This window comes from Seriola dumerili, unplaced genomic scaffold (assembly GCF_002260705.1).
Source record: "Seriola dumerili isolate Sdu_G_001 unplaced genomic scaffold, Sdu_1.0 BDQW01000002.1, whole genome shotgun sequence".
Taxonomy (NCBI): domain Eukaryota; kingdom Metazoa; phylum Chordata; class Actinopteri; order Carangiformes; family Carangidae; genus Seriola; species Seriola dumerili.
In genome coordinates this window covers 565,375-591,928 of record NW_019174257.1, presented here as the reverse complement: position 1 = coordinate 591,928, position 26,554 = coordinate 565,375, and the positions used below count along the sequence as shown (strand labels likewise).

At 39.9% G+C, this 26,554-nt stretch overlaps 1 protein-coding gene across 2 annotated transcripts; it reads left to right on the top strand.

Moving 5' to 3' along the window:
* The first annotated feature begins 359 nt into the window (after nucleotides 1-359).
* eps15 (epidermal growth factor receptor pathway substrate 15) lies at nucleotides 360-26,028 on the top strand. 2 transcript variants are annotated; one of them, XM_022748539.1, is made up of 25 exons: nucleotides 360-418; nucleotides 3,281-3,322; nucleotides 4,076-4,165; nucleotides 4,254-4,301; nucleotides 4,410-4,505; nucleotides 4,727-4,789; nucleotides 5,314-5,439; nucleotides 5,878-5,937; nucleotides 6,306-6,536; nucleotides 6,818-6,963; nucleotides 7,671-7,827; nucleotides 9,098-9,180; nucleotides 12,225-12,297; nucleotides 13,953-14,114; nucleotides 14,309-14,506; nucleotides 14,631-15,044; nucleotides 15,381-15,455; nucleotides 16,267-16,417; nucleotides 16,554-16,598; nucleotides 16,786-17,183; nucleotides 18,263-18,332; nucleotides 18,497-18,567; nucleotides 19,578-19,713; nucleotides 19,866-20,071; nucleotides 23,795-26,028. In XM_022748539.1, the coding sequence occupies exons 1-25, from the start codon at nucleotides 365-367 to the stop codon at nucleotides 23,933-23,935; spliced, it is 3,336 nt and encodes a 1,111-aa protein (XP_022604260.1). In that variant the 5' UTR covers nucleotides 360-364; the 3' UTR covers nucleotides 23,936-26,028. The 2 variants fall into 2 exon arrangements, with proteins under 2 accessions (XP_022604260.1, XP_022604178.1); XM_022748457.1 differs by having other exon boundaries at nucleotides 14,622-15,044.
* The last annotated feature ends 526 nt before the right edge of the window (nucleotides 26,029-26,554 follow it).

Here is a 26,554-nt window from a genome sequence, read left to right as displayed (position 1 = left end):
CTTAAATTTAATTTAACAATTTTAAGGCCAATAAAGGTTTCCTTGTTCCTCTACCAGATTTTTATTTCTGGTAGAGTGGAGTGTGCTTTGAAACAACATTTGCACCTTCATGCTATGAAATGAAATTTACAGAAATATAACTGAATGGTAACATGAAATATGAGAAATACAAATAATTAAATGAAATATAACACTATAAAACCATACTTTGTTTATAATATATAAGTTTTAGGGAAAACGTTTTGGCTGACGTTTGAATGAGTACAGTGTGCACTCCCAGGCCACAGTCCCGACTGATCCCGGTCGTGGAGGTCCAGTGCCAGGTTTTTCAGCGGCCCCTGTCTGTGTCTGGCAGCAGCGCAGCATGAAAGCAGTGGGAAACAGAAACACTATGGCTGCCACTCTGTCTCTTACTCAGGTAACACTGTCTTACAACTCAAATCTAACGACTGCAAACCTTTTCTGACCGTGCTCTGTTCGGGGGACATTTCATCAGTGTTAGTGAATCAGGGCAGGCAGAAAGGCGGCATTATCTCGACCCTCGTCCCTCTTTTTGGGAAGTTAAGTCCTGCTGTGACTGGGAAAAGTTTCTGCCTAATCTCTTTGGGGACTGCGTAAGGGCGTAGCTAGCTAGCATGCTAGCTAACAGCTAGTTTGTGTGCAGTGTTGGGCTGTTATAGAGCCGCTTTATCAAACTTGAGATAAGCCTTGTAGCCTTACTTGGCTTCCTTTCGGTTTGGGAGTCTATATAATTACAATTTGTGCTGCCTCGGTTTGCTGCAGGCTAGTTGGTCCTGGTCTAAGAGATGTTAACGCGAGACACCCATGTGTGGCTCTATTGTGGCTTTCCTGTCATCTTTCTGCTAGTTCAACCTCTGCTAACATTGTTTTCCGCCATAAATTAGTTAATCAAGTTACAAACATGAAACATAAATAGTCTACGTTGGTAATTTTCTTGCTGCTTATGTAGCTTGCTATATGGTTAGACTGAATAACCAACCTGTTTATGGCTATTATTAGAAGTAAACAGGCTCCACAGACTGGGTTAGTGTTTTCCCTGTGACCTTTATAAAGTGTACAACAACGTTAACTGTTAGCATGTTAGCTGCTGTGGTTGTCCGGTGTCCATAATGTTAACAGAAAAAAGGCTCCAAATAGTGTTAATAGTTGTTTTGCAACCAATAAGAGGAAGTAAACTTGAGTTGCAAATAGCCATCTCTGCTGTCACAAAATGTGAGTCTGTCGTAGCTACGTTAAATACCACAATATGTGTGGGAATGGGTTTGTTTTGCACAATAAATAAGTTATTTAGCAGTCAGCAGCCAGGTCTAATAAGTAGGTTACAGTTTCAGACTTGTCACCTGAGCCACTGTGGCCTCTGTCAACAGAGCAGACATCTTTATCTCTTTCAGATGAGTTTAAAAAACCTGAGCTGATATCCCTGTGTTGTGAGAGTTCATTGGTTTGCCAGACAGCAATGCTTGTTTTAGGTGCTGTCAGCTTTTCCACCTGATCATCCTCACACTCACCTACTGTTTGGTGTTGGTAGTGACATTAATGTGTTTTATTGCCACGGGTGGATTAGGGAGTTGAAATTTCTCGAACAAACTAGAGTGGCCTGTCACCTCCTGCACTGTAATGTATCTTGCTATCTGCTGCAGTTTTGTATGGGCTAGCTGGGGAATGATTGAGGGGTGTTTTTTCAATGCTCAATTAAAGAGTCACCAGTACAATGACCACAGTGTTACAGCCGCCAACAGTTCCAGGCACACTATTGTGTGTCACAGAAAAAAAGTTGCATTGGCCAGAGAAAGATAAGTGTGTGTGAACAGTTATCTCGCTGAAAATTGGCAGTTGACAGAGCTGACAAATGACTACACTGATCAAAGGCTGTGTTTTCCTTGCGTGTCGTCTTCTGTGTCCGCGCTATGTGTATAAGTCTGTAACAAGACTGACATCCATCCAGATCTTTACAGATATTTTTTCTTCTTGCCCGTGTTTTACAGTTGCCGTTGTATTTGCATGTCTCTGGAGAAATTCAAAGACAGTTTCGCCCACTAGTTGAATGGACACTCCCCAGTTGATTCACAGTTCAGTTACTGTCAACTTCTTTCCTCCTTCGCTGCACCTGTCAATTTGAAAGCACAACAACAGATTGTCAGTTTCAGCTATATGAAGAAGGAAATGCTGATTCTTTTCCTGTTCAGCCCAGCAGTGGACAATCGTATTAACAGAGGAAAGAGGGTTGTTCAGGGAGGATGTGACAGAAGGCCAAATTAACTGTTGTCTGTAGAGTGACGCCCTGCTATAACTGTCTAAAGATGGCCATCAGTAGCCTTGGGAAGTGTAGCCTATATCCTGAAGACAGACACACTAGTCATTACTCCCTCTGCGTACAATTCAGCAGAAACCTTCTGTGTCACTCTGACTCATACTAGTCCACTGTATGGTGTAAGAGAGTATACTACTCAAAAATATTTACTTTACTGCCCCAGATAAAGTGTTTTATGAATCAAAAATGAAAAATATCTGCTGGTTCCATCTGTAAAATGTGCCTGCTGTTTTATATAATTGTAAACTAAATGTATTTTGGGGTCGGGCTGTTGGTTGATCAAAACAAGCATTTAGCATTCTTCACCTACAGCTCTGGGAAATTGTACTGGGCATGTTTCACAATTTTGCGGCATTTTAAATCTTGAACGATTCATTGAAGAATAAAAAAAAAAAATTATAGACTGGTTATTCCAGCCTTAATCTGGCATTGTTACAATACTGTCATGCCTGGAGTTGTCATAATGTCTCATCCTACCTGAACTGTAGGTCAGCATTCGTAAGCTGTATTTGTTTTGGGAAAAACTAAGATACTCAATAGTAAACAGGTCGATAAAAATAATTCAGAATTTTAACATATTGGTTATAGTCTGTGTGTCTGCCTTCTCCATCTGTAATTTTTTTTTTTTTGATTTTGACAGCTTTCCTGGCTTAGTGGATGACACACTTACTGTAACCAGCAAACACTTGTTGATCATTTGAGCTTGTACACTGAATCTACAGAATTGAGAAAGCTTTTTAAGTATTAGTTCATTCTGTCTCAGACTGTCATTCTGTCTTTAATTGTAACTTTAAAGGGATTTGATAAGTTTCCTGCACCAACCTAAACATGACCATTTGAGCAGTGACAACTGCGGTTACAGTGTGTGTAAGTGTATAAATATGGTAAAAAATCATCTGTTCAGTCAAACTGTTTTTAATGTGGAATTGTTTTCTTCTTCCTCAATAGCTCTCCAGTGGAAATCCCATCTATGACAAATACTATCGACAGGTATGCAAATACATTTATCCAAAAACAAAAAATAATGGTTTATTGAACTCAGATCATGGTATCCTTTTGTCTTTCACGTTGCTTACAACATGTGCACAGTATATCATCAACTAGTGAGCCCATTGATATTGTTTGATGTAGTAATTTTAAGTTGATTTAACTCACTGCATTGTGCTTTAAATTGCTCTGGGTTAGACCTGACTGAAATACAAAAAAAGATCAAGAGAGAAGTACATGAATTTAGATGTTAGATTGTTTTTGGGTGTACTAATCCTTAAACTTTAAAACCAGCTTTATCTGCATTAATGAAATGTAGTGTTGTAGTGAGCAGTGATCTCTTCTCTCTGCTACCAGTTCCAGTCTCTGTGTCCAGTAAAGGAAGTATCTATGAATTAATAATGCTTCCCTTTGCCCAATGTGTCAGGGGAGCTCACTGTGAGCCTCATGAAAGAGTTGTAACAGATCCAATACCAAGCTAATAGACTGCTGAGGAAATAGCTTTGGTTTATAATCAGTATTGATTCAAGTACTGAGAGACTGCCCTACCTCACAGGGCAATTCTCACCGTTTTCATTTGTTCCTTATTTGCTTCTCTCTTTTTGCTTGAGCTTTCTCCAGTCCAAACACTGTGTTGTGACCTATATCATTTGACCTATGTTAGCAGCACAGCTGTCTCACTGATGTTCTGAAATGGGATGTGCTCTAATGACTGTATATTTGGGCTTGTGTGTCTGTATCTGTGTTTGTGTGAAGGTTGATCCGACTGGCAGTGGGCGGGTGGCGGCAGCCGACGCAGCTCTGTTCCTGAAGAGGTCGGGCTTGGCAGACCTGGTCCTGGGGAAGGTGAAAAAAAGAGTCACATTATCACAGAAGCAACACCTCTCTGCTGTCTTTGCATGATTAAATGTGTACACCGTGTGTGTCTCCATAGATCTGGGATTTGGCAGACTCTGAACGTAAAGGTTCTCTTAACAAACAGGTACAAATGCCTTGTGGAGAAACATCATAATGGATTTGCTTTTTTATATGCATCAAGTGTACATGATCGCTAGGCTTACGCCACGTACTGCACCTGTGTTCCCTTCAGCAATTCTTCATTGCGTTGCGGTTGGTAGCCTGTGCTCAAAATGGCCTGGAGGTGGCACTCAAGAGCCTTAATGTGGCTGTTCCTCCCCCCAAATTTGTAAGTATGCAACACAGGCTCTGTCCATGCTGTAAATGCTGCTGCTGTTCATTTGATGTTACCTTTTATATAGAGTATACAACACACTCAGAAGTGCTGGGATTAAATTCAGTTTTTCTCTATCTCACTGCGATCTTGCTTAAACATATGACTATATATTCTGAATGATTTAATTCTGAATATTCTGTAGCTAGGATTAACTGAGGTTTGTTGATCTCCAGCATGACACAAGCAGCCCGCTGTTAGCAGGAGGAGTGGCTGTTGACATACCCTGGGTTGTCAAGGTAAGGCACTGGCAAGTTTGTTATCTTTTTTTTGTCCAAGTGTGAGGTACTGATCTATGTTTATTTATATTTTGCCTTGATATCTCTGTCTTTCTCATAAGTTGACCACAACAGAAGCTTTCCTTGAAAACAGTATGTGTCATTTACATTCAGCCAGTGTCTGTACTCTTTGTTCATAACCATTTACCAGAAACACTGGTAAAATTTTAAATGCAAGCGTCCTATGTGAGAGACACACACACACACACACACACACACACACACACACACACACACACACACACACACGAGTTATAATGATTTATTTTCACAGCTGACAGGCCTGAATTTCTCTGTGGCCTGTTGAACTTTGTGGAAACTTGTTACTGTATCGTTCTTCAACAAACATAGCCTTTTATGTTTTTATTAGAATTTTTTTTTTTTTTTTACAGTAACTGCCTCAGGAATACTGCAAATTGAGTTTGAATCTTCAGCCTAAAAATCATTGTACATCTGTTTTGTTTTGTTTTTTGTTTTTTTTCCAGCCTGAGGAGAAGATGAAGTTTGACTCAATCTTTGACAGTCTGGGTCCAGTAGGAGGGATGCTAACAGGGGACAAGGTTAAGCCCGTCCTGCTTAACTCCAAGCTGCCAGTGGACATCCTCGGCAGGGTATGATCCTCTAACAGGGAACTTATGTATGAGTTTAATCTGTTGACAAAGTGGTAAAACTATAGAGAGGAATCCTGTGAGTTCGAAAATAACAGAAGTGCAACATGATTTGTTAACAATTTGTGCAGGTGCATTTCATTAAAACATCCCACATCAAACCAAAAAGTGGCAAATAATAGACTGTTACTTGACATTGTCTATACACTATTACACAATGTTTTTCATATGAGTTTAAATGACAACAAATGAACAACACAATGCAGGAAGTAAAGAAAAAGGATGTGAAATCAAGAATCAGCAGGGTAGAAAATAAAATCAGAGAGGAAGTGAGAATCTTTAGTGAGTCAGGGCTTTCAGAGACACTTCTTGTGAATATAATAGTTTTGTAATGATGCATGCTTAATAATAATGTGTTGTTGTAATGTCTGTGTGTTGAAGGTGTGGGAACTCAGTGACCTTGACAGAGATGGCATGTTGGACAAAGATGAGTTTTCTGTGGTAAGATATGATCTAAAATCAGGGATAGAAAAGAAACCACAGAGATTACAGTTACAGTCTGCTCTTGGTTTCAGTTTATGTTTTCACTGTACTGATATATTCCTATCTGTACTGTGTTCCCTCAGTATATTCAAGCACTGATCTTCCAAGCATCTATTTGATTTGAATGTTTCTTAATTGAGTTCTTATTTTGTTGTTATTGAATTATAAATAAAGTCTTGGAGACTGTTACAAGTTGTGAAAATTGTTTCCATAGATCTGAATGGAACAAATTCAAGACACATGGAAGAAGTGTGAAGTCTAAGTAACTTCAGAATTGTTTGTTGGTAATTGTCTTTTATCACTGATTTTTTGTTGCCCTTTCCCAGGCCATGTATTTGGTGTACAGAGCTCTCGAGGGGGAGCCCGTTCCCATGTCCCTTCCACCTCCCCTGGTTCCACCCTCCAAGAGGAAAAAACCCTCGGTGCCTCCTGTGATGCCCCTGTTACCCTCGCCCCCCTCCGTCAAAGACAGTCGCTCCTCCCACGCTGGCTCTAAGACCATGCCCCACCCCTCTAAACCCGCCCCAGCTCCTGTCCCAGCACCAGCAGCTGCCCCTGTGAGTACAGGACGCATCTCTCCTGTGCATGTAGTACCTGAAAAGCTTTTGGATGTTTTATGTTTTACTACCACATAGCTGCAACACCAAACATTTAGAATGATTTCAAACTGGCTAGTTCAGTGTGTTTTTCAAAAGAACAAGACGAGAGGGAACTTGAAGGTAAGTGCATTTTAGGTTTGAGTTAGTAATATGTCACAGTCATAGGTTGTATGAAATCCCACCTGTACTTATGAAGTAAATACAGTGGTAGTTTAAAGCCTGTTGTGTTCTCTGTGCAGTGGGTGGTGTCGCCAGCAGACAAAGCCAAGTACGATGAGATCTTCAACAAGACAGACGGTGATATGGACGGTTTGGTGTCTGGACCTGAAGTCAGAGATATCTTCCTCAAGACTGGGCTGCCCTCTGCCACGCTCGCACGTATCTGGTAAAAAACGACAGCAAAGTTCCCTCTCAGCTCCCCTGCCTGTTAATGAAAGGGAAGAAACTGCAGGAAAAGCAAGATGGCTCCCTCTATCAGGACAGACAGACATGGAATAGATTTTATGTGGTCAGAGTAGACAGAAATAACAACAGTAACAGTACACAATGGAGACAGAGTGACATATTGTCAAATTTGTTGGCATTAGACTTGACGAATCATGTGCTGTGTTTTAAATGTCTACATAAAATAAACAGTAAATTTCACTTAACCAAAGGCTGAAGTCGAAAATTAACAATGTTGATAAAAAATAAACCAAAAAGCATGAGTTATAGCGATGACTGGATAATAATGACTGGTCGGTGCCTTAATTCCCTAGACCCACAGGATGCCCCTAGTGCCTGTGATTATTAATCTAAAGATAATATATAGAGTTGACAAACACTGTCTGTTAAGCTCTAACGGTGCAGTACTAAGTGATAGATAATCACATCAGTTTTCATAACACTGCAGTGTATGTTGTCACATCCGACCAGTAGACTATCACACCAAATTGATTTTTTTCTTTGATTAGCTTCTGTCCTGTTGTGACTGTTCTGTGTGTTGGCGTCTATAACTGCTGAACATGACGATCAGCCAGGCAATCAAAAATAGTCATTGCCTGAGGTATAAATCAATATTCTCTTATGTAACCTGTGTCTGTTTGTTCTCAGGGAGCTTTGTGACATTGGAGACATTGGGAAACTCACCCGAGAGCAGTTTGCCCTGGCGCTTCATCTAATTAATCAGAAGCTGACTAAAGGCCTGGAACCTCCACAGAACCTCTCCCCAGAGATGATCCCTCCATCCGACAAACAAAATATCAAACAGGTGAGTTGCTCCCAGCATTCATGTCAGTGATAAATAATTAGGGATGTGTGGATCCTTTTTCCTCATTACATGAGGCTGATCATACAGAAAGTGGGTGTGTTTTTGTAATAAAAAAGAAAACCTGATTTAGGAAGGATGCATCCCTAATAATGAGACCGATGATGTTAATTAGAACAAAAGACCAGCTCGTAGTAGTAACAGTAGCCGTAGTAGTTACAATAGTTGTAACCAGAATGATGAAACTAAAAATAAGTTGAGTAAATGTATGAATTACTGCGTTTTTAAACAGCAGCCTGCAATTGCTAGTTGTATTTACAGGAAGGCATCTTGCATTATTTTTCCATTTTAAAGCACAAAAAATAGATTGTTTTTTGCCTCATGTTCATGTTTTGTATATTACCATTTGAATGTAATCACTACTGACATATATTATTTATATATTTATAAATTCAGTTTGTTTTATTTTTGACTTGCATTTTTCTGTCTTTCTCCTGTATTTGTTTTGGATTTTTTGTAGCTTGCAGCTGTGTCTGTCTTTTCCACTCTATGCAAAAGCTTGTTGTTTTTCCCTCCGTGTTGCTCTTTACATTTTTTTACATTTTGTCTACTTGCAGTGGGACAATCCTGAGTGAGTGTGTGATAGTTTACTGACCTGGGTGCATCTCATTACTTATAACAGGCTGCCTCTCTTTGTCAGCTCTTTTAATTGTATCCACATTTCTGTTTCTTTTTGGCTTTTTCACACAGTTCGCTCTCAACAAATTTAAATCACATTTTTTATTGGTATTTGTCCCTGAGGCTGACAAGAGCAGAGGTTGCTGTTAGAAGTATTCTGGACTGCACTGACGGCGCCACATCTTGCCTGTAGATGCAAAAAAGGCTTGAAATTTGTTTGATTTATCTTGTAAAATAGAGAGAGATTAGTATCTGCCCAGTATCACTACCCTTGAGCCTCTGTGCTTCCCATTCCTGCCAGTTGTGTCTCCATCACTGGCTTCCAATGTAGTTTTTGCAAAGCCATCAGTGTTGCTCTGTTGTTCATCTGTTTGTGCTGTGTTTGTGTTTTTTTTCTTTTAGACTTTAATATATCCCAAGTATTCAAGATTTTTCATCCACATATGAGTAACTTTGCTGTTCTCTCTAGTGTTACAAAATGACTTTCTATTTTCCATATGTGATAAGAGGTAATTCTTAGCCTAGAGTAGATGTAGTTCACCATCATAATGGTACCTCTATCTTTTCATTGTCCTCTGCCTTGCTTCCTCTCCAGAACAATGTGGTAAACCTGGCAGCTGACTTCTCAGCCATCAAGGAGCTGGACTCTCTCAGCAATGAGATTGTTGAACTACAAAGGTAACCTTTTTGTTCTCATATTTGATTAAAAATGGTAAACGCCATGCATATTCTTGCTGATGCCATATAGGTGCAGGTTATGACACTGTTTGGAACAGGTTGTAGCCTGAAGATGGTCTGTATTTGTTTAGCGTTTTTATTGTTGTTGTTGTTGTTGTTGTTATATGTTCATCATCCTGCCTAATAGATGATAAGATATGTAAGCAGGTTTTTGGCCGCTGTGTCCATTAAATGTTGTCAAATAATTAATAATCAATCAATGAATAATCATAATAATTTGTTTTTAGTGTGAGGCCCAGCATTTATGAATCTATTCCTGGAAAAAGATCTGGAAAAAATCTTTTAGTGTAACATTGTGAATTTGTAACATATTACATTCTTGCTATAAAAGCTTTCTGCTTTCAGAACAAGTGACTGTACAGTATCTTAGTACCCTGTACTGACCAGCAGGAGGCATGGTTTCCCTCAAACTGGGGATTTATTTGTGGTGTTTGTGTGGTTCAGTGCAGATGGGAGGTTGGTGATCACCTATGAAAAGTCATAAATGTGAATTTGTGAGGTTATTTGTTCTGCTCAAATATATTCTATATATTTGCAAACGTTGAGGTGATTTATACTCACTGCTGGTCCCAGTTAAGGTTGGTACATGTGAGTTTAATACTAGCCCTAGTATACATGTTTAGTACAAGAATGTATCACTCTCACTATCTCAGACTTCCTTTGAACACTCACACCCACAGCTGAATAAATAAACATTTGTGTTTTGGCTGAAGGGCATGAAACACAGCAGATGGCTAAAAAGCTGAGTTATGTAGCTGCTGTTTGACAGTGAGGTGGAAGAGGGAGAGTGATGGACAGAATATGCAATATACAACGCACTTCATGTATTCACCTACCCTTGCGTTTTCTTGGTCTAAAACATCAAGCAAAAAATATCTTTTAATTGCTAAGCAATTTCATGTTCATTTAACATTTAACTTCTGTATTTTTATTTGGACAGAGAGCACCTGCTCTTGCTCCAAAATCATCCTTAATGCCAAAATACTTCAGTAACAGATGTGGCATTTGTGTTCTTCTTTTTGACGGTTCATTGTGTTTCATTCGGGCTTCCTCCGTGTTTTAAGAGTAGATGCAAATAGATTTTTGCATACCTTTTTTTATGTTTAATCTCAGTTTCGCTAAGGGATGGTTATCAGTATCGGTTGATGTGGTTTCAATTTTCATAACTTAACACAATTTAGCTTCCCTGTTCATGAAAGCTGAGAGTGAGAAGTGAGAAAATGCCCTTCCACCCCACCCCCACCTTTATATATGTACACACACACACACACACACAGACAGACTCACATGCTAGACACTTGTTCCGAGGTAGGAAGCAGAGGTAAGGAAGACCGATAGACGTGGAAACTAGTTGGAGAGCAGAGCAGAGCTTCAGACAGGCAGCAGATAAAGAGGAAGGATGATTCATGTTTGTCATTGCTTCAAACTGTGGCAGCAACCTCCTGCTCAAGATGAGGAGGTTGGTGAGGATGACGATGGGTAAGAAGAGATCTGGAGTGATACTCAGCTTGAGTTGACTGTAGGGTTGCTCAAGGAGGATGTGCTGTCACCGGGGGAATTATGCATTTTGATGTAAGAGGAGCGAGAGAATGTGAAAATAGATGTTTGAAAGTTTTGATGTTATTTTTAGTCAGCTCTGAAATGGATGGCAAAGGATAAGTAGTTTTTAAGGTTGATGCGTGAACAGAAATAGCAAGAGTGCTGTGTTATGTATAATTTTTACAGAACTTGTACTAAACCTTTACATTTTGTTTTGTGTGCACAGATACTCTTTCAGAGTTTACACAATAATAGAAAATGTGTTATTTGTAAATCCTATTTCAAAATTACATGAATAGATACAGGAGGCCAAGTAGAATAAGAATCACTTTAAAAAATAAATGAATTGAAATACCAGTACATAACAGTATTATTCCCACATGAATTCAGTTTTACTGAAAATCACATTTAAATCAAAGTCAGTCAGGAAACATGTTTGTCATGGTTTTCCTCAATGTTGTTGGTGCTGTTCCTCTACATTTTATACTGTTGTACATTTGTTATACATACCCATAATATAATATAATAATAATGTTGAAGAAAACAAGAGTTGAAAATCTTAGTTAATATTTAGATAATTATGTGAACGAGATCCAACACAATTCAATGTTGGATATCCATATCTGGTAAAAAGGGAACCCCTATTTCTGTATTATCGTTTTATTTGTTGCTAGAATTGCCACTCAGATCATTAAACCTTATAATTAATAATGACTGATAAATCTGGGTGTCTTACACAATATCAGCATCTTGATAGTAACACAATAAGTACAGCACAACTTTGAATAGAGTTGAATATCACGAGTTTCTGGTGAACCTTTTCATTAATAGTAATTGTGAAAAATAAAATGTACATTAGAGTGCTAGGTACTCTAGTAGGTACTGACTTACCCCCCCCCCCCCCCCCCCCCCCCCCCCCCCCCCCCTTCTCGTCTCTCTCTGGCTGGGTGGATGAAATAGTGAAGTAGAGAGGATGAGCACACAGGCAGCATAAATCATCGATGTAGTGTTTTGGCTCATCATCACTCTTCCCTCCTCCCTCTCCTCCTCCCTCCATCCTCAAGGCAGCCATCTGCTTCTCACTCTTCATCTCCCACACATTTGACTGAGCAAGCACATGCTCAGTTTTTCCCAACACACACCCTCATCACGCTCACAGTGCTGTACATCCACAGCCCCGAAGTCTCACACGCACTTACTCTTCGTATCGTGTCACACATACACGCAAACACACCTGCTATAGCTGCAGGCGTTCAAGCTGCTCTCCATACAGTGGAGTTGTGAGTTCAGGGCATCATGGTTGTTCAGGGAGAGGAGGTGGTGGTGGTTCAGGGGCAGGGTGAAGAAGGCTCAGCGGAGAACTGGCTGGGTGGGCTGGGAGTACCAGGTCTACCATCTTTGTCTTTGGTGGCTAAATACTCCTGTCTGTTGTGCTGGACCCCCAGGGAGAAGAGCTCTGTGGAAGAGGAGATCAAGGAGAAGGAGGAGGCCATCAGAGAGCGCAGCGGCGAAGTGCAGGTAAGGTATCATTGTCTTTGTATGTCTATGAGTTTGTGTCTGTTCTCAGAGCAATGGACACACAGAGAAAGAGGACTTTGTGGGCAGACAGAATCGATGGCATGGTTGTGTAGATGTTTAAGAGGAAGAATGCTATTATGCTTTCTTGTTTTGATGATCAGTGTCTTTCACACGAACATAGATGCTTTCTGCTGCTTAAATAAAAATACAGGTCAGATAAAACAGACTGTAAAAGTCGTAGGTGCTAAAGCAGTTTTTCACATTGTTGTGATTAATATACTGGTGGAGGAGATCAATAATACATTTGGCCAGCAGCCTCAGACGCTTGTTCAGGAACACATTTACGCTGTCTCAGAGACAGAGAGGTTGGTGTCCTTGTGTAGGTTTGTCTGCCTCCTCTGAGCCTGAGAAATGGGCTCTATTTTGGGAGCTGATGGTTTAAAGGGCTAGTCTGCTCCGCTTCTGGAATTTAGTCTGATGTGAGTATGGGTCTCAGGGGAGTCTCATGCTGATGTAGCTGAATTTCTTAGCTGCACTGCAAGGAAGCCTAGAGCAGTTTTGGCTATTTATACTGTATTGTGTTTTCAGAGTGTGTGTTTATTCTTGGACGTTACATATTGTATGCTTTGGTAGTCTCAGACTCTACACTATAACTTTCTCTGCAGTGTTTCTCAAAGATTGAGAATGTATTTGTTGCACTTGCGCATCTGCTCAGTGGTAAATTGCATTCTCATGGTAGACATTTGAATCACACAAATCTACTACTTCGTATTAATTTCGAACTTGTGAACTACTGTTACTCTAAAATTGTTGAGGAATGTCTGTTTCACTAATGGCATAAAGAAATTCAGTGGAAGGAATTTTTTTTTTTTTCTAAGTAATATTTTTTGGGGGCTTTTTAGAGTTTATTATTATTTATTTATTTATTTATTATTTATTAGACTAGCAGTGAGAGAGAGACAGGAAAGCAGGGGTGTGAGAAAGAGAGGGGATGACATGCAGCAAAGGGCCGTGGGTCGGATTCGAACCCAGGCTGCTGCCGTAAGGAGTCCTTAAAAAAATAAACAAAAAGCACAAGAAAACATTAGCCCTTGTGTTCATTGTGTATAATGGCTGACAAATAGCTATGGTGGAGCCTGCTGAAAAGTTATTGTTCATATATTGGACCCATGAAGCAGGTATTTCTGATATTAGCCAATGTTGTAAAGACTGCTGCCTTCACTTTCAGCTACAAAGCACAGCTGAAAGGAATCTCACTGACTTTAGCTATTGAACCGATGAGTCAGTTCTAGTGTGAAATTCACTTAATTCTAAGCATCTGCCCTCTTTTAGTTTTGCTTTTTTTGAGTCCACAGTAGAGAGAAACAGAAAGTGTGGGTAGATGGGAGGAATGAATAAAAGGAAGGTTTCCTGCCAGAATTGATCCAAAGACATGGACTAGTTGGTGTTCTGGTAGACTAGATAGGCATTCTGGTTGTCTGAGACACCGAGACAAGAGACTTCTAGACTGCCAGAATTCCTTCAGTGCAGTCACATTCTTAGAGTTCGGTTTTGACCTTTGTTTTGACCAAACGTTTGTTTGTTTGTTTTGTCTATGGAAGGACACACAACAACATGCTAATTTCCTTGTCATCCCTTTACTTTTATCTCTATAGGACTTACAAGATGACGTGGCGAAGGAGAGTGAGGAGTTGCAGCGGCTCCAGGCTCAGCGTCAGAAGGTCCAGGAAGCCTTGGAGGAGCTGGACCAACAGAAGGGCTCCTTAGAGGAGCAGCTAACTCACATCCGCCAACAGACCAGCCAGGAGACACAACTGGTAGGTCTTGCGAGGTTTTCTTTTCACTAAGTGACTCTGCCTCACTTATATCAATACTGGAAATCTATGTAATTAAAAAAATGGCTGACAACTGGTAGAGAACATCACATTTAATTGATTACATAATCCAATCACGACTCATATGGTGAGTCATATAACTTCCACTTTTTTCATAATGGTTACATCTACCACAGATTTCATCGCTGCAGTCAGAGCATGAGGAGCAGGAACAGAGGATATGTCAGTATGAGGAGGAGTTAGTTCAGGCGCGAGAGGAACTCCTCGCTCTGCAGGAGGAGAGCAGGAGGCTGCAGGAGAAGGTCCAGGCTGCTCAGGAGCAGCTGACACCTCTGCAAGAGTCTGTGCGAGACTCCTTCACACAAGTTGCACAGGTTAGTTTGTGTGCATCTCTGTCATGCTCATAAATAGTCCCTTCTCCATAGAAAGTATTTCAATCTTCTATTGTTCTCAATGTCATTTAACCTCTGCATCTCTCCGCTCTCTTAGGTTCAACAGAAATTGAACGACCTTCAGGTAGAGGAAAGGTCAGTGACTGCCCAGCTCAGCTGGAAGAGAGCCCTGGAGGACAGTTCTCCTGTGATGGTCAATGGATCATCAGGCCCTACAGCAGAGGTGCACCAGGTGGACCCTTTCCAGCAGGACCTCTTCCAGGAGGACCAGCCTAAAGAGCTGAAGGTGGAAGAAACAGCTGCTGTCTCCAATCTTCAGAAAGAACATTCAGAACCAAAAGAGAAAGAAGTGAATGAGAAAGAAGAAGAAGAAGAAGAGAAGGAGGCAGAGAGTCCAAATACTCTAGAGGAGGAAAAGCCGAAACCTGATCCCTTGGATGATCTCTATACTAGTCTAGCCTCCTCAGATATGTACAATAGTCTGGCGACCATTGCCAAGCCACGGGACAACACTGTTAGGGTAATAAATATACTTGCCTCAATTGTCAGTCCTTTCACTTTAATGAACATAGCCAGGGTAATGTCCTACTACATTTGTGCTGTGTTTTTGGATTTTTTATTTGACATCGATACTATAAAAACATCACAGTGCCACAAAAATATACGTTTTGTTTAGCACCCACCAAGCATGCAGGGACAGCGGATTTAATTTGTATTTGGTGTAATCGCAGTTTTGTAAGAAAACAAGAATTGCACCATATGTAAAATATGTGTATGTATGTGTATATATATATATAATATACAGTATATAATGCATACATTTTTGCTTGTTCTTCATTTCCTCTCATGTCTCCAGGAACACAGTAGCCCTGACATCTCCTCAGAAGTTGCAGATGATGCAGATGAGTCGTCTAAAGAGAGCCCACCAGAGGTAAAGACCCTGAATTACTGAAGTGTACCTGTCTTTTCCTGCTTTCCCGAGTTCCTGAGTTACTGTGGATTGTCATTTGGCTGAATAACAAAGCTCATTTTACACCAAGGACCTTTATTATTGGTGCAGTATCCCTGTGTCAGGGTGTTTATACAAAACACAGGCTTCGGTTTGTAGGCCATCTTTTCCATTACTGCACCTACAGGCTCTAACACTGACAAAAAAAAAAAAAACTGACCATATTGTGATGGGATCACACCAGCCATGATGCCTGTCAACATGTTGACACTCCATCCCATGAGTACTCAGTAGTCATTACTACATTACTCCATCAGTGCTCAGTACTCATGGGATGGACCACCAATCTTAATCTGCTATTGCAGCGACGAAATCTGTCCACAGACAGACAGACAGATGATCACCTCTGTGGTAGTTCCCGCCACAGTAGATGTCTCCAAGACCATATATTGCCATGATCACACACACACACACACACACACACACACACACACACACACACACACACACACACACACACACACACACACACAAAAGGTGAAAACGATACCAGCCACGTTCTCACGGCTGATAAAATAAAGAGTGAATGTGTGTTCCTTAATGTGATCATGTGTCAACAGATCTAAATGCAGGTATTCATGCCTCAAAAAGCACATGATGGATGCAATGGGATCAGACCTGATCTTTCAGAGGTTTTTAAAAATGCATTAATTTAAATGTGTAGCGGGGACAGTGTTCACATCATTTACTGTAGTGTGTAAGTTAGTCATTGTTCCCTGTAACTGTTTAACAGGTTGCTTCACCAGAGCAAGAGAGCAAACAGGAGTCAGCAGAGTCCCCAGAAACCACCTCCACCTCGTTACCAGTCGGCCCCATGCCGCCGCAGACCAGCCCACCCTCCCTACCTGAGATGGACTTCTTCCATTCAGACCCCTTTACTGACCGTAAGTCTCCACAAACATATTAACTTTAGTTAACAGTATGTTTTTCAGTTTAATATTGAATATTTAAGTTAAGTAAATGCTCAGTGCCTTGAAAATGCCATCATTGTCTGAGTAAAGATGTTGTTTTCCTTTCTAGACGATCCATTCAAAGATGATCCATTTGGAAAAGCAGATACTGCAGGTAATTTCTCCAAGTCATACCCCTACTTGAAAGTGATGAACAGACGAACTGATATCTCTCATGTAAAACAAATCTCAAACAAAGATATCATTATCTGCTGTATTTGATGTTTCCTCTGTCTAGTGAGCACTGATGCTGAATTTTCAAATGTTCATGTTCTGTATCTGCTTCTGTTTGGTTTAATCAGATCCATTTGGAGGAGATCCGTTTAAAGGGACCGATCCTTTTGCTGCAGACTCTTTCTTCACACAGACCTCCAGCGCCCCCTTTTCCTCAGAGGACCCTTTCTCTGCCTCAGCAGACCCATTTGGTACCACTACTGGCATGCCAGAACCAGACCTGTTTGCAGGCAAGATGAATGAAGCAGCAGCTGCACCAGCAGCAGGTCCCGATCCCTTTACCTCCAAACCTACCAATCCAGCTTCAGCAACCAAGGATCCATTCAGCTCCACAGGGAACAACATGGCTGAGTCTGACCCTTTTGGAGGCAAAGTCAACGCCATGGCAGAGGCAGATCCTTTTGGTTCTCAGGACGGAGAGACAGATCCCTTCAGCTGCTCAGCAGCCAGCTCTGATCTGGCAGTGGTGAGTAATTGTTCTATAACAACTGGTCATAATGTACTCAACCAAATGTATTTTTTAGGTGTTGTTAATGTAAGTAATAAGACAACAACAATTAAACGTCAGTCATAAATGTTTTATGATACTGGTAAAGGTTTTTCTATAAACATGGCCGTTAAAAGGCCCAAAGTTTTAATAGTAACCAGTGGGACATGATCCAGTCATTAATTAATTAAGTCAGTAATTTTATACAATATTTATATTGTCAAAAAAACTTGATTTAAAATAAACGGAATGAAGTTTCAAAGGACCAGTTGTAGGATTTCTGGGGATCTATTGGCAGAAATTGAATATGATATTCAGAATTATGTTTTAATTAGTGTATAATCACCTGAAACTAAGAATCCCTGTGTTTTCATTGGCTTAGAATCAGCCCCTCACATCTGCATAGGGAGTGGGTCCTCTTTCATGGAACCTGCCATGTTGCACCGCAATGTTTCTACAGTAGCCCAGAACTGACAAACCGAGCACTGGCTCTAGAGAGGACCTGCCCAAAGACCATGTAGCGTCTCCTACAGGCTTGGAAAGGGAGGGGTGAGGGGAGGGGTATTCAGTTGGTTAAAATCTGCAACCTCACCGCTAGATGCCACTAAATCCTACACACTGGTTCATTAAATCATTTGAATTTTAAGTTGCTCAGAGTGTTAAATTATTATTGTATTAAAATGACAGGAAGTAATAATAATTAATAATAAGTTTCTTATTAGTATTTGTAGTATTGTAGTAATATCTGTACAGAGTACTGTTTAATCTGTCTGTTTGATTTTGTATTGGTTTGTCTGTAACTTTGTATGCTGCCATCTTGTCCAGGTTTGTTGAGCAAAAGAGTAACTAAAAGAAACAGTTTCAAATGAAAAGTGATATTAACAAATTTATTTCATTTAATCAAGTCAGTATAGACTTTAAAACAAGACAAATAAAATGAAATACTGTGATTCCTGCAGTTTTTACAAAGTGCGACTTTAGTGAGTAAAATTGGAGCCACAGTAGTGTTGGTTTTATTTTTGTATGATGTACATTTATTTTTTATGTTCTACTTTTAGAAGGACACTGCAGCAACCAATGACCCCTTCGCTCCAGGTGGTACTACAGTGAGCGCCAGCTCAGATCCAGGTATGACTTGTGGCATGGCGCCATCATCTGGGGCTACAGGCCACTGCAGCTGTTCAAAATGAAAATAGGGAACATATTACGTTATACAGCATATTGTATTTACAGTGTTTGTGTGAATGTTGCCAAATTCATACACTCAGTCATTTTGCGCTCATGTGTTTCAGATCCGTTTGCTGCTGTGTTTGGTAATGAATCATTTGGAGGGGGCTTTGCAGATTTCAGTGCCTTGACGAAGGTAATTTTCAGATCAGTAGAGTTGATCACGTCCTGTATTTCACATACACAGTGCTGAAATTACTCAGTATGTCAGAGAAACAGTAAATATCAAGCTATTAATAGCTGTATAAATTGGCGCAACAGAGAGAACTCACTTCTGCCATAAAACCAAAGCATGAATTGACTCAAGCAGGAAGAGTGCTTGTGAGTTGGTGAGTGTGTTGTGGTTTTTGGGAGGAAACAGTTAGTGGATATCTTTTTCTCAAACCATCATTCATTTCAGACAACGTGCAACAATATGTCATGTGTAGCATTTAAATGATTGGAAATACCACAGTAGAGTGACAGTTGTGTTCTGCAAATGCTGCATATATTAACTATTTATGCAGTTGTATCAGATTATTTTTGCATTATATTTCCCAACCACAAAAGCTCTCTGTAAACATGCCCTGAAGTTACTGTATGGTACAGTGAAAGTCTCAATTATATGGCACAATATGCTCATAACTGTTGTGATTCATTATTGTTTTTATGGCCTCACACTGGCGTCAGCTGTGGCTGGAGGCATTATGTTTTCAGGTTGTCAGTCCATCCCATTCTCATGAATTTGATATCTTAGGAACCCATTGAGGGAATTTTTCAATTTTGGTACAAACATTCACTTAAACTCAAGGATGAACTGATTAGGTTTTGGTGGTCGAAGGTCAAGGTCACTGTGATCTCAGAAATTACGTTTTTGGCCATAACTCAAGAGTTCATACGCTAATTATTACATAATTTAGCGCAAATTTCAATAGGATAAAATGATTAAATTAAATTTTATATCCAAAAGGTCAGTTGTCAGCTTCACTGTGACATTATAATGTTCTGCAAAAATACTTGTTCAATGCAACTCAGGAAGTGGAGATAGTGACCATATTTCCTGCTACTTGAATGGCTAGTGGAGGCATACAGCTGCAAGGCAGTAATTTCTTTGTTTTTCTGTTTCTACAAATATGGATTTGATTTGCTGTGAACCTTTTGTTTCAGTCAAATGGTGCTGACCAGTTTGGTATCAACAATAAGAACCTGTTCCAGGAAGAGAGTCAGTCTGCCAGCCCTGATGTGCCCCCTGCCCTGCCCCCAAAAACGGGTACACCAACTAGACCACCCCCTCCACCTCCAGGTCAGTACTTGTTACTTTTAGTTTGCACATCTCCTGAACTGTTGTCAAACGTGTTGCTATCAGACATTTGGGGATGTATTAACAGTGTGTGTAAGTTATTTGAAATAAAACCTTTTTGTATACATCTGCCTGTCTGTGCCTCACCTGTCCAGGTAAGAAATCGTCCATCTCCAGAACAGAGTCCTCTGAGTCCTTCCATCGACGAGGGCACTTCCTCCCACAGCTTTCAGGAGACTTCTCCTCTACTTCCTCCTCGCCTTCCCTGCCTGCCAAGGATCCTTTAGCCGACCCCTTCGCCCCCTCCTCCCCTCCTCGTCACAACGTACGGGAAGCTGACCGATTTGCCAGCTTTGACAAAGTGAGCACCTCCCTCTCGCCCTCTCCCTCACCTCTACCTGACTCTCAATAGACATCCCCTCCTCTCTTTTTTTTCTGCTATTAAATCACATCTGGTTGTTCAGTAAGGTAACAACCACCGAGCAAATCAGGCCAGCTTTATAAATCGCTCCATCCACTGCCAGTAAAAAGTCCCAAAGAAGTGAACTAATGCGCTTATGTAAAGTATCATATAGTAGCACAGTTTCTTGATCCTACATTCCTGTTTATTTGATAACTTCATTTTCTTGAACAAAGCTGATAAGAGCTATTAAATCTTCTATTTTTGACTTTGTTTTTCTTGCATACTGTCTGCTGCTGGTGTATATTTTAGCTCTTTATTATGAATGCTACATTTGCTTGCCTTGTAAAAATTCTTTACACTTGAAATTATTTTTTGTTACTGATTTATAATGGGATTGCACTTAATTTAAGCCCCTATGATTGAGGTTGCACTGTCTTACTTTATGAAGAAATGTACAGAAATGTCATCATAGAAATTACAGATATATAAATATATTGCCTCTGTAACATATTAGCAGTTACAGACACAAGTTCTGTTATAAGTTAATTACACGTCTATATTTATGATACCAAATCCCTCGTAATGGTTGGCAGTGAATGGAGAGATGAGAGGCTGCTTGTATTTGGCTTAAGTTCACCATCCCAACTCAGCACACTGACACTACATCCTGTGCATGTGAAGGCGTGTGGAAAAAAGTGTTATTCCAAAATATCATGCTGTTGGAAGGTTTTTTTCATAACACATTTTGTACACCTTTTTAACTTTGAAATTGCGACTCAGGTAAATTTTAAATTGCCGTTGGTGTAAACTGGTTATTCTGGGTCCCACCAGTAACTGGGCACAACTGTGAAGATTACATCAGTAGATCTTGACTGAGAAGATGCGGAGTAGTGCCTGCTGCCTAAAAACTTGAAGTTTCATGAAGCTATCATTATTTTACGAACTCATTGACAAAATATGCTCCACAAAAAACGACTAGGCTAGACTGCAAATGCCTTTTTGATGCTGCATTTCATAAATTCTTCTCACAAGGAACAGCATACTTGTTGTAATGATCCATTAAAAATATAAAAGAAGCCAATTTAACACTGTTGGAAAATTAGTCATTGTAGATTGGTCTGAACTTGGCTTGAAACACTCTGTCAAGAATAAATTGGTAACCATATAAAAATTATGTCAGCTCTTCGCTATCTAATACGGCATAGAAATGTACTGTCACGCTGTGAATTTGGGATGGATGACTCATCAAAAGACAGTGTTGATTCTAGTGCCTCTTCCGTTACATGACTGCACCTGCATGTCCCTGTTGAACCCTGACCTGCACGCACTAACTGTGTGTTTGATTGGCTGGCTCTCATTCACTCATACCACTGCCTTTGCCATTCCTCAAATCAGTGTTTTTTTTTTTTTCCCCTTTACAAATGCTGCTATTTATTTATCCATTTATCCATCTATCATCCATCTGTTCATCCATTCATCCCCTTCATTCACCAGTTCACTCAGCCCTTGTCTGGTCAGCAGTATGTTGTGGAGAAACAGATCACCTGTATTCTCTCTGTGTCTTTACACCTCTGTCAAAGAAGTTAAATAAAGAGTTGAATCAAGGGCACCATCTCTGGCTTCTATGTGCATCCACAACATCACTTTCTGCAAATGCCTGAGCTTTAAAGGACCAAAGTTTTTGCAATTTCAGTTCATTTATCATGAATTGTGACCATACCTTGAATTATAGCTGACCATTTTCCAAAGCCTGCTTTAGATTTAAGATTATTTCCTACCTTTCAAGCAGCCTACCTTTTGATTTTCTGTTCTGTAATTTCTGTAACTTTCACAATGATAAAGGTAGATACATTATTAATTGCGATTGATTCATTTCAAACAACTTTCATGTCTATGCAAGAAGAACATGACACATGACATTTTTATTTAATTATTTTTCATGTTCCATTTGTGAACGAAACGGCTACATGGAAAACAGGCAAATACTTTGAATAATCTAGTTTGCTTTGGAAAATGTTTGGCAGTAACATAAATTTAGAGGATTTGCACTAAATGGGCCAAATCTTGCAAAAACAACCAGAGTAGTCCTCTCAAGTGTTTTGACAAAATCCTAGTAAGGAAGGTAAAGATAATGATAACAAACATGTGAAGGGTTTTCTTTATAATTCAGGAATAAAAAGCATAATTTCTCCTGCTAAGTGCTTCATGAATGTCTGATTTCATTCATATTCAAAAGTATCAGTGAGATATATCCTCTAAAATTGATAAATGCATGTCCTCTGCTAAATCCATCACGTTTCTTAGATGTTCTCATGCATGTTTTGCATTCTGCATCCTGAAATCATCAACGTCATCATCGTTGCTTACTTTTCCTTTGCATGGGTGAAAACACACTAGATGACCTTTGATGTCTCTGTCTGTCATTCAAAGTGAATAATGAACCTGTTGACTCTGTGTCTGGTCTGTAATGTTTAACCAGTGTGGCGAGTTCCTTCTCGGTGTCATGAACTGTTTAAAAGGATGTGACGTTGGTAACATAACTTGCATTTATCCTCAGTGTTGATATGGGCTTTCATGCTTTTTACCCCATCTCAGTATGCCTGCCTTTATCCCGCTCACGTGCCTCCAAACAAGTTTGTATCGTCACAAGCCTGAGAGGCAAAGACTGTCACTCTCTTCATGGTCATCTTTGATCCAGGAGCTTTGTTGTCTGTAGATCATAAATGTCAGTTCAGGCACTTGCAGATGTGACACTGTGTTGACTGTTTATTAAAACCCCTTACAAATTTTGCGGCCACTTTATAATTCTATTGCAGTCAATAGAAATATTTTCAGCCAGAAAGAAAGGGGGGGGGGCAATACAGCTTTTCACTGCAACCCAGATCATCATGGCAGGTGTTATCAGCTGATTTTAACTTATTTCAAATGTATCGGTATGTGTTGGCTGATAAGCAATAAGAAAGCCTCCCAGTTAGGGGCTAAAATGTGAACCATTTAACTGAAACATCCCTGGTTTTGATTCCAGCCAGGAACCTTTGTTGCTCTTTCCTGGCAAAAACAGAAAAACAAAAAAAACCTTAAAATAATCAACACAAAACATAAATTCCAGGAAATGGCAAACATGTGTTTCAGATAATTTAGAAATGTGTCATTATTTCAAAGTTTGTCCACTGGAGACCTCTGACAAGTTTGTTTGTCAATTTTAAAATGTCCAGTCAGTACATTCATTACAATTCTCAAATAACCAAAGGAATTATTATAGAAAATGTTTATTTATGTTGCGTAATTATGCTAGAAAAAAGTGACTGATATATGCACAGTATTCTTATTTACATTTTGTATATTGAGATCAGCCATTGTTCCCATACTGACATAAAAAAAAATCATTCCCTCTTGATATTTTTTGTGTAATAATTAATGCTACAGGGCTAAACACAATCAGCAACGCTTTAAGTTTGTAATACTACACCCCTGAAATTATTATCCAGGTATTTCTGGTATTAGGAGTTATCTGTTCAACAGGCTCTAGACGCCAGTTTTCATCTTTAAGAATTTGTTAACTGCGTTCATGTGTCTGTGTTTGTGTGTCTCCTTTCTTTTGCGTTTGTGTATTCTTTCCTTCCCTTTGTGTGTGTGTGTGTGTGTGTGCGTGCGTGCGTGTTTTCTCTGTTCGTGGAGCAGTATCCAACAGAGGAAGACATGATAGAGTGGGCAAAGCGCGAGAGCGAGCGAGAGGAAAAGGAGCGACTCGCCAGGCTCACCCAGCAGGAACAAGAAGACCTGGAGCTGGCCATCGCTCTCAGCAAGTCTGAACTCTCCTGAGGACATTGTTTCCCCCCTCCTCCACTGGCCTGGCCTGGCCTGGCCTGGCCTGGCCTGGCCAAGCCCGGCCCAGCCCGGCAAGGCTTGCCATGGCACAGCACAGCCTGGTCCAGCCCAGAAAGCACCAAAGCAAAGTGGGGACTGTATAGGACTGATTCAGCAGCACCTGCTGACCCCATGAAGAGACTTTCTTAGAATAAACCCATCTCTGAATATTTCAGCCCCCCCCCCCAAAGCTGTGTTCACTGTTCACTGGCATTGCAGTATCGTGTTTTTCCATCCTGTTGGTCTCTGTGGTCTTCGTTTGGAGGAGAGGATTGGGGTGAAGTATATGGATTGTTTAAATGAAATGCAGTGAAAATGGATTTAGAGGTTGTCAAGTGTTAAGATCACCATGATCTGTTGATTTTTAACACCAGGCTGCAAATGCCACACTAACTCTCCAGAATGTAATTTATTTAAAACTAGGTTGAAATGGCCTTGTCTTTATCCACTAACCAAACTCACTACACTTTATTGAGTCTCAGCTCTCTCTAGCTTCTAAATTCATATTGAGGATTTCTTGAGATTTTATTAGTGAATGATAGACATGCCAAAAATGTGCAGGTTTTCTTCCAGTAAACTGTTAATACATGAAACGTTAGGATTTGAAGGTGCTGTAACAAAATCTAGGCATGTATCTTTAATATTGTCCTTTTCAAATGGAGTGACCATGTACTTCTCCAGTCCTGTATGATGGCAGAGAGCCCGTGAGATTTTCCCTTTTCTTTTCTTTTTCTTTTTTTTTTATTTCAGGACAGGGTGACAGAATTCAACATTTCTACATGTTTAACTGGAAGTTACCAGTCCTCTGATATGTGAAATGCATGTGCTGATTTATACTAAAATTGAACAAATCCATCACAGCTGCCTCACTCAGCTTCACAATACTTAAACTTCTTTTGAATTTAAGTAAGTGCAAAGCCTTTCCCTGCATCTGTTTTGTCTGTTAGAAAATGTATTTTTTGGGAGACACTGAAAGGAGTGAAACGACATCCATGATATGTAATAACTACATATTAATTTGCAGGCACACTACAACAGATTGCACAAAACGAGAATATAACTTTTAATTGAGTCCGATATTCAGTGTCTAAGATTTAGATAATGCAGATTTAAAATCGTTTTTTTTTTTTTTGTCTGAAGGGTGACCCACACAGAGAACCTTGTTCCTGCAAGGCCAGAGGACGGGGTCAGGCACAGAACATGTTTCCCTAAAGCAGTGTGTTCCTCAGTGAAACCCCAGCAGCATGGATGCTGGTTGGGTAACTTTTTTTTTTTTTTAAAGAAAGAATTGGATTAAAAAATGTCCTCAAGCAGTAAATATCCATGTCACAAATTTCACACCAGATCCCATTTTAAAGTGTGCTACCATTGGTGCTTCTTTTGTTAGCATTTGTATGGACCTCTTTTTAGTTTTCCAGGATGTTTTCTGGGAGATGCTTCCCCTCTGCAGAGGCGAACTGGATTTCAAAGTCTTACACAAAGTCAGTAAAAATTGATTAGTGTCTCTGCGTTTTTGGTGGAGCACTTTCTGTCTGTGCACGTCAGGCTCTGTGGTCATTTAACTTGCAAAAAGGCTGCTGTTGCACTGTCATCCTAGGGAGGGCTCAACTGAGAGCACAACATTTTGACATCTCTTACTGTTCTGACTTTCATTTTTTCTCCTTCTGTGTAGAGTGAGCAGCGTCATCTAGTTCCCTCTTCTCATGTTTTAGCAGTTTACTGTCTCTGGTTGATGCAGCACTTCCTACTGAGTGCAGTCTCTCATATTGCAGTTCACATGTATACAGGAGAACCAGAGTCGCCCGTCTGTTCGTCACCTTCACAGCTGAGTCTCTTGGCGTACTACAGTTAATAGATTAATTCTGTCACAGTTAAAGGCCTCCAGACACAGTACTGTCATTTGTACAGACCTTGAATTTTACAAATTAAGAACCACTTATGTTTCTAGGCTTACCCATAAAGGCTTTTTAAAACTCAAGCTAATTGTATTTTATTTTGTATTTTCTAATGTGTAATAAAAATCATTATTGGGAGGTTTGGCCAGAATATGTAATGCATTTAATTGAAACAGAATAAATATTAAACATGTAGTTTTGCAGTTTGTGCTTTTTTTTTTTTGGTTGTTTTTTGATGGTTTTGTCTTCAACGGCTAGTGGTTATGAAACGGCACATTATGAAAATACTACCATTGGGAAAGAGAACATCCTTGTTGTCATTTCAGCTTGAGCTTGTTTGGAGTTTGAAAGACATGTACATTTACCAGAGAGGGTCTAGTTGAGTTGCATTATGGGAAAGGTAGGATCCGGTACTTTTGGGCTTGACTCGTAGCTGTCAGGATAACTTTGCTGCTTCCATTTTGATGATTTTGTTTTTGTTTTATTTGTCTTTTGTAGGTACCCCAAATACTAAATTGCTGGAATGCCCCTTTAAGTAGAAATATTTAAGTATTATCATTAAACATTAAACTTTAAGCACCAAAATAAAAGTGCTCATTATATAGAATCACCCTTTTCCATAACTACATATATATGTAACCATATACCATATATGGTTACATGTATACATGTATTTTCC

Bases quoted from the DNA above. Each gene is read 5' to 3' on its own strand.
- eps15 (XM_022748457.1), top strand. From the start codon at position 365: ATGAAAGCAGTGGGAAACAGAAACACTATGGCTGCCACTCTGTCTCTT. The intron at 15,045-15,380 runs GTAATAAATATA...TCATGTCTCCAG, and splicing joins CACGGGACAACACTGTTAGG to GAACACAGTAGCCCTGACAT. The intron at 18,333-18,496 runs GTATGACTTGTG...CATGTGTTTCAG, and splicing joins GAGCGCCAGCTCAGATCCAG to ATCCGTTTGCTGCTGTGTTT.